The sequence below is a fragment of the Strix uralensis genome, chromosome 7 (assembly GCF_047716275.1).
Source record: "Strix uralensis isolate ZFMK-TIS-50842 chromosome 7, bStrUra1, whole genome shotgun sequence".
NCBI classification, from domain to species: domain Eukaryota; kingdom Metazoa; phylum Chordata; class Aves; order Strigiformes; family Strigidae; genus Strix; species Strix uralensis.
The window spans coordinates 26493230-26501156 of NC_133978.1; the positions used below are offsets into that span (position 1 = coordinate 26493230).

At 56.8% G+C, this 7927-nt stretch overlaps 1 protein-coding gene across 6 annotated transcripts in view; it reads left to right on the forward strand.

Moving 5' to 3' along the window:
* The window catches only part of DNMBP (dynamin binding protein), a 29348-nt gene extending 22183 nt beyond the window's left edge, over positions 1-7165 (forward strand). For 3 of the 6 annotated variants that reach the window (XM_074875030.1, XM_074875033.1, XM_074875034.1), the window contains 10 exons: positions 227-247; positions 911-1110; positions 2527-2657; positions 2901-3005; positions 3218-3346; positions 3809-4141; positions 4597-4779; positions 4855-5053; positions 5151-5605; positions 5934-7165. In XM_074875030.1, the coding sequence (XP_074731131.1) occupies positions 227-247; positions 911-1110; positions 2527-2657; positions 2901-3005; positions 3218-3346; positions 3809-4141; positions 4597-4779; positions 4855-5053; positions 5151-5605; positions 5934-6119 (1942 nt within the window). In that variant the 3' untranslated portion in view covers positions 6120-7165. The remainder of the gene's footprint in view (positions 1-226; positions 248-910; positions 1111-2526; positions 2658-2900; positions 3006-3217; positions 3347-3808; positions 4142-4596; positions 4780-4854; positions 5054-5150; positions 5606-5933) is intronic. The other 3 variants (XM_074875031.1, XM_074875035.1, XM_074875032.1) reach the window with 2 other exon arrangements.
* The last annotated feature ends 762 nt before the right edge of the window (positions 7166-7927 follow it).

Below are 7927 nucleotides of genomic sequence, written 5' to 3' on the forward strand. Positions count from 1 at the left end.
AGGAAAGCAGCCGCTTTGCCTGGCTCAGCGACTGCCAGAGCTCCAGCTTGTGGAGGTTAATGCCCTGTGAGCCAGCAGCACTGGCTGCTGCTCTGGAGGGACAGGGCTGCCCACTGCCTTGGCAGCATCACTGTGGGATGGGGCGAAGGCGCTGGCTGTGGGATTGCACACCTGCCGCCCCATTAACCCGTTGCTTTTCTTTGCTTTTCGGCACTCTGTGGGCCAGCAGGAGCCTGTACAGTGAGTGGTAAGTGCATCCTTCCTGTTAGTCCCCGCTTGTCCATCTGTCCTTGCCTGGCTGCTCCCTTGTAACTAACCTCCTGCCCCCAGCTGGGTGCATGTCGTGGGGCCTTAATGGTGCCTCCCTTGTGGAGGCACGTCTGGGAGGAGCAGGGTGTCTGGTATGATCACAACAGAGGTAATGGATGGGCTGCACAGGCAGGTGATGAGGTGAGGGGTGGTCTTGGGCAGGAAACAGGTTTTAGGAGCCATCAGCCCCAAGGAGCCAGGAGAGCCCTGTGCTGTCTGTGGTCTGAGCACAGTCAGTCTGTCCCGCAGTGGGGCTCAGATCTGGGTGGTTGGGTGGTGGGACAGAGTCTGAGGCAAGTGGCACTCTGGTAAAGTTTGAGGCTGTGCCTGTGTGGGATTTTGCAGTGGGTCATGATGGAAAGGACCCTGGCTGGGAAGGGTCACCTGGTGTGAGTGAGGTCTGGAAACCTGGGGTTGCTTTGAGATCAGTGGGGGTTCAGGAGTGCAGTGAGTTTGGAGATAAGGGTGGCATGACTTAGGGAGTACAGTGGATTTAGAAGCACTGGTATTCTGGGTCTGGTTGGGGTTGGCTTGAGGGGCAGAATTTGCGTGGCAGAGCTGGACTGAAACCTGGTGCATCTCCTTTGTCACAACTTCCCAGGGGCTGCACAAACTACATTAACCTGGGCTCCTTCCTCATCAAGCCAGTGCAAAGGGTGATGCGGTACCCACTGCTGCTGATGGAGCTGCTGAGCGCTACCCCCGACACTCACCCTGACAAGGCACCACTCACAGCTGCTGTCCTCGCAGTCAAAGAAATCAACGTCAACATCAACGAATACAAGCGCCGGAAGGACCTGGGTGAGTAGCTGGGTAGTGCTGGGGAGAGAGAAACAGGAGTGGATGTGTTCAGGTTGTCTGTCAGCTCCTGAGCCTTAGCAGGCAACCACAGTCGTGGAGGGAATCTGCTCCCAAAGTCTGTGCCCTCACAGAAGGGCAGTAGAAGAGCTGCATTTAAAAAATCTGAGCATGAGGTACAATACTTAAAGTAATACAGTATACATTTGACTTTAGCTGTTTCTTGTGATACAGAGCTATGTAATGTATGCAGTTGCTGACCACATGGCTATTAAATGAAAACAAAAATAATGATAAGACAGAAGAATATATATTTAAAGTTGAAAAATACAATTTTAGACAACACAAGTAGGGAATTAATTTGTGAGGGCAGTCTCTGTCTTACTGAGTTTTGGAGACTAAGTCTGAAGGTTCTGTCTGTAGAGAGGACAGAATCACAGAGGCACTGGCTGCAAAGGGCCCTCTGAGGTCTCCTGGCCAACCTTCTGCCTGGAGCAGGATTGTCCCCATCGTTGGCTCCGATCAGCCATTGCTCCCTCCAGCTGATTCTCACTGATCCCCAAGAGTGGAGATTTCACAGCCTCCCTGCTGTCCTGTGCCAAGGCTGCACCACCTTCACGGTGAAGCTGTGCTCCCTGCTACACCCTGAAACTCTCAAGCAGCCATCTGCGGCTGCTGCCCCTCCTTGTATAGCCTGGCACCGCTCTGAGGAGTTTGGTCCCATCACCTTTGTAGCTGCCCTTCAAGTAGCTGCTGGCTGTGAGCGGATCCCCCTCGGCCTCCTCCCAGCCAGGCTGAGCCTGCCCAGCTCTCCCCGTGGGGCCTGAGCTCTCCCTGTGGGTCAGGAGCTGTGGTTCTCCCACATCTCTCTTGACCTGGGGGCACCAAAACTGGACACGGTATCCAAGCGCAGCCTCCCCGGGGCTGAACAGAGGGAAAAAATTCTTCCCTTTGACCTGCCAGCCACCCTCCCTGTTTTCCCTTGGAAGCCCCTGACACATGTAAGTCTTACACTTTACTCTTTCCACATAGCCTCACTGAAGCTGAGATGACATAGGCTGCCTGTAACGATTGCTCATATTTGCTAAAGAAGCAATATAAATACGTTCCAGTGTACGTCCAGTGATTATTGTATACCATCTCCTATGTCATTTTATGCTAACGCTATGCATAATACTGTGGAAGAGTTTGAATGGTGGGCCTACAAACTGTAGGGCATATTGAAAGCCAAATAGGAGATTACAGGTGGCGCAGTGCTGGATTTCAAGATGATGTATGGTGTGGTATGGTATATGTGGGGTACTTGGGACTGCAGAGGCTTAGGGAAGGGGAGAGCCAGCAAGGCGATTGTTGATGAGGCACTGTAAGACATGGGTGTTGTGCTGACAAGGGTTCTGATTTCACCATCAATCTCTTTAGTGCTAAAGTACCGTAAAGGAGATGAGGATAGCCTCATGGAGAAGATTTCCAAGCTCAACTTTCATTCTATCATCAAGAAATCCAACCGTGTGAGCAGCCACCTCAAGCATCTCACAGGCTTTGCGCCCCAGGTAACGTGCATCAGCTGCCAGGTGCACTTACACCCTGTGGTGCTTCTGTTGTCTGTGGTATCTGCTGTCCCCCCACACCCCTTCCCTGATGAGTAGCTCTGATCCAGGCCAGCAAGGCAGAGGGACCTTAGGGTCTGAACCACCCATCTCTGCTGTCTGGCTTGTGGGCAGGAGCCCCACATCTTACACTCTGGGAGGCATTGGAGTCCTGCATTGCCTCCCTTGAAGCATTTTCTCTCACAGCTGAAGGATGAAGCATTTGAAGAGACAGAGAAAAATTTCCGGATGCAGGAGCGGCTGATCAAGTCCTTCATCCGGGACCTTTCTCTCTACCTGCAGCATGTCCGGGTGAGTCAGTCTGGGTGTGATGCCTAAGCTGTGGGGCTCGCCGTGCACTGCCCCTCCTGCCTGCATGGTGTGCACCTGCAGTGCCTCTGGCCAGTGCTTCTGTCCTCAGCCCTGCCAGGGGGATAGTCTCTGAGGGTATGGGCTGCCCTGGGAGGCCTCTTTTCCTTGCCCACAGCAAGCATGGCTGTGCTGACTGTGTGTCCTTGGTGCAGGAGTCGGCTTGCATGAAGGCACTGGCAGCAGTGAGCATGTGGGACCTGTGCACGGAGAAGGGCAGTGGTGACTTGGACCAGTTCCAGAAAGTGAATCGGCTTATCAGTGACCAGCTCTTCTCCAACTTCGTGAGTGAGGCTGTGCTCTTTCGTGCTGGGGGCACCCCTCTGGGGCTCTCCCTGGGGGCCTGCTGCAGATGGGCAGCCCCTGGGAGACTGCAGGGAGGGTAACACAGCCTGGGAGAGGTGTGAGCATTCCTGTTAGGATCTTCCTTCCTGAGAGCTTTGATGCCTGTGGGTTTGTGATGTGTATCAAGCGTGTCACTTCTTCAGCCCTACCTGAAATGTTACAGCTCTCTATGTGAGTGGTTCAGGTACTTCCCATAGTGTTGCCCACACTGGCACATTTATGTAAGATTATAGAATAATTCCTGTTGAAAGGGACCTCTGGAGCTCTGGTGGGTGCCATCGAGAAGATGGACCCTGTGCTGTCCCAGAGAGGTGGTGTGCGGAAAGGTGAGCTGCTGGTGTTCACTGCACAGTGGGAGAGAGCACCTTGTCTCACCTGCTGTCTGCATCTCTGCCCACCAGAAAGAGCGGACGGAGCGGCTGGTGAGCTCACCCCTGAACCAGCTGCTGAGCATGTTTGCGGGGCCCCACAAGCTGGTGCAGAAACGCTTCGACAAGCTCCTCGACTTCCACAACTGCACGGAGCGAGCGGAGAAGCTGAAGGACAAGCGAACACTGGAGGAGCTGCAGTCAGCCCGCAACAACTATGAGGCCCTCAATGCCCAGCTGCTGGACGAGCTGCCCAAGTTCCTGCGCTTCGCCAAGGAGCTGTTTGCCAGCTGCGTGCGGGGCTATGCCGAGGCACACTGTGACTTTGTGCGCCTGGCCCTGGAGGAGCTGAGACCCCTGTTGTCGGTGAGTTCCCAGAGCACAGCCAGCGCTCTGGGCTCAGTGCAGCGCTAACCTCTGCACCAGGCTTGTCCCCGAGCCTCTCTGGGACCCATCCCACTGCAGGGGAAGCTGCCGCTGCAGTTTCAGGCCCGGAGTGCCTTGCGGAGGGCTCCTGTGGGATGCTGTTGGGGCAGGGATTGTGGGGTCACATTGCAATTGTGCATAGAGATGGTGAAGGCTCTGGCTGCTCCTGGAGCAGTGGCAGGAGAGCATTTGCCTGGGAGAATCTCAGCTCGTGAGTGTGGGGACCACTCAGAGCTGGGTCCAGACACAACTGCAAATCTGGGCCTGATGGAAGTCACAGGCAGGGCTCAGAGCCCGGCTTGGCCTGGGAGCTGGCATGGTCTCTGCTAGTCTCTTGGCCACTTTTCCCAGCAGCTGTCACCTAACCACGACCCCCAACTTTGCTCTGGTTCCAGTTGCTGAAGGTGTCTGGCAGGGAGGGGAACCTCATTGCCATCTTCCAGGATGAGCACAGTCGAGTCCTCCAGCAGCTCCAGGCCTTCACCTTCTTCCCAGAGTCCCAGGCACCTCCCAAGAAGCCTTTTGAAAGGAAGAGCGTGGAGCGGCAGTCTGCCCGGCGGCAGCCCCTTGTCGGCTTGGTGAGTTCCCCTTGCCCCATGTCAGGGTTTGCAGAGCCCGGGACAGTCACTCACGCCTGCCTCATTCCTCTGCAGCCTAGCTACCTCCTGCAGTCGGATGACATCCGAGCTGCCCTCCTGGCCCGCTATCCCCCAGACAGTCTCTTCCAGGCAGACCGCAATTTCAACGCTGCCCAAGACCTGGATGTCTCACTGCTGGAAGGAGACATCGTGGGTGTCATCAAGAAGAAGGACCCCATGGGCAGCCAGAATCGCTGGCTCATAGACAATGGGGGTAGGTGGCTGCTCCCTGCCCTTGGCACCTGCTGTGAGTGCCCTCCTCTGGTCCCCCGGTGCCCCAATCTGAGCTCCCTTCCTCTCCCTCTCTGCAGTGACCAAGGGCTTTGTGTACAGCTCCTTTCTGAAGCCCTACAACCCGCGCCGCAGCCAGTCAGACGTCTCTGTAGGCAGCCACTCTTCCAACGAGTCAGAGCACAGCAGCTCCTCTCCCCAAAGCAACACCACGCTGACCTTCAGCCCCAGTGGGGCGGCCGTCACCTTCACTCAGAAACCTCTGCAGGACTCAGCCTCCCCAGCAGACCTGTACCAGTCCCCGCAGCCCCTCTCGGAGATGGACTCCCCCTCTCTGCCCCAGCCTGGCTCTGGTGACAGGACAGCCCCGATGGAGGCTGGTACAGTGACATCTCAGCGCCACTACAGCCGCCCCGAGCTGGGGTGCAGCCCTAGCTCTCGCAACGGGCACCCTGCCAAAGCGCAGCTCAGGCCCACACCCTCGGTGGAGGACAGAGACTCTGGGTTGGAGAGCAGCGAGTCAGAGGGCAACCAGGTGAGTCCTCAGCCTCCCAGGGGGGGCTGGGGATGCCAAGGGCTGACCCCCTCACTTGAGTTGGGGCTGAATCATTGTCCCTGATCACTGCCAGGGAGAGGTGGGAGGCATATGCTACTTTGTCCCAGAGGGCTGAGGTAGAGGATGAGACCTTTTCTCTCTAGGACAGAGAACTAGACTGTAAAACGAGTGTGAGTTGGTGGAGACAGCTCTGGCAGAGCCCAGCATGGAGCTGGGCCTGTCACTGTTTGGGGAGAGGAGCAAAAGCCCACACATCCTGTGCAATGTGGCATCACCATCCAGCTGACGCTCTCCCTCTGTCTGGCAGGTCTATTATGCTCTCTACACCTTCAAAGGCCGAAACACCAATGAGCTGAGCGTGTCAGCTAACCAGAGACTCAGGATCCTGCAGTTTGAGGACATCACAGGCAATCGGGAGTGGTGGCTGGCCGAGGCGCACGGGAAGCAGGGCTACGTGCCCTCCAGTTACATCCGGAAGACAGAGTACACGTGAGGCAGTGGGCAGGAGCCTGCACCCTCTGCCTTGTTCCTGCTGGGACTGCCAGGGGCCTGTTGGGGAGGCTGGCCAGCCCTGCAGCCCCCACTGCTCGCCCTGAGGCTGTGTCCCTCACAGCCATGCAGTGCTCCTGGGCCCCACCATGCTGGCTGCCACCTCCCCTTCTGGGGAAGAAGGGTGGGCTGGCAGGAGCAGGCAGCTTGTGTGAGGGTAGGGGTGAGTTCACCTGCGCTTTTTGAGCCTCCTGTGTCCAGCTGGGAGCAGGGGAGCAAAGCTTGGGGCTATGGCCCAGGAGGGTAAGGCTGGACCAAGGCTGAGGAGCTGCTGTGGGTTTAAATTGTGGAAAGCTAATACTGAGTTTCTGGAGTCCGTCTTTAGCCAAGTAGTGTTAAAAGCAACCCGGGCTCTGTGAACGTGCTCCCTGTGCCTTCTGAGTAGCAGGAGCCTGGTCTTGCCTGTCTGTGGAGGACCTCAGGGTGGGACATCTACACCCTGCCTGGGGAAGCAGCTCTGAGGTTCGCTGGGAGCAGGTGAGCTCCAAGGCTGGGACAGGCCCAGCTCCTGAAATCCCCCACAGCAGAGCTCCCAGCAGGTGCTTCATCCCCATGCTTGGTCTCCCAGGGACTTGGCCTCTCCACACTCCGCTGCTAGCAGCAGCCATTGGGTTCTTGTCTTTGAGGTGAGGTGGAGGTCCAAAAGCCATCTTCCCTTGTCAGTGCCATATCTCCAGTGTCCAAGACCTGTCTTTGCACTGAGATGCCCACCTGGCTGCTCTGGGCTGGGGCAGGGCAAAAAGCAAAGCACAGACTGATTTTGGGGGGCTCTGACCAGGATTGCCTCACCTGCATGACCCTGCAGGGCAGTGGAGATAGTGCTGACCTTCTGGGAGGGCAAGGCCCTCCCCGGGAGGGATGGGGTGCCCTTTGCCGGGATGGTGTGCCTTGCCCACTGCTGCCATGCCCCGAAGGAGGGAAGCTCCCTTCTGGGGCGATGTTTATAGCCCCTGTACTGCTGCTCTGTAAATAAAGATTTGCCCTTGTGTATAGAGGTGCCTGTGCAAGTGGTGGGAGAGCTGGGAGGAATGTCTGGCCAGTGCTGGGCTGGGGGGCAAAGCCCACAGCCTGCATGCAGACCCTGCAGGGCCAGGAAGAGCATTTACCTTTCAGTGGGGTCCTGCATGCTTCCGCCTTGGTGTTTGTGTCAGCTGCAGCTCAGGCACCCAGAAACCCTCACAGGAAAGTTCTTCATTAAGATGAAGTGATTGCACTGGTCTCTTCCCCTTGCTGGGGCTGTGGGTGGCTTGTGTCCCTCCCACCACCACGCTGGGGTGAGGGGGTTTGCCCAGCTGTGAGGGGGTAGGCAGTGTGCACTGGTTTGCCCTGCATTCCAGCAGTCAGGGTCAGTGCTGCAGCTCCTGGCTTCCATGCCCAGGAACAAAGAAGAGTTTGTGAACAGTAACCACCCTATTTTGTGTGTGTGCATGTCAGTGTAGCAGGCACGTGTGCCTGCACCTCTCCAGCTTGACTCCACCACAATCAGGTTTGTAGTCTGGAGCCACAGCCCAAAAGCTGCCCCACTAGCGGTTAGGGTAGCCCTAGGGACTGCCTCCTGTGTTTGCACCACAATCAAAGTACCCATAGGGAAGGCAGGCAGGCCCTGGTTCCACCTCCACAGCCAGAGAGTAGGGGTCATGCCTGTGTATAGCTGTGCTGCTCCATTTGGACTCCGTGCCTATGTGTGTCTGCATACTGTGTGTTACCAGCTTCCCCAAACACTAGCCAGGTTTAAAGCTAAACCGAGGCTGA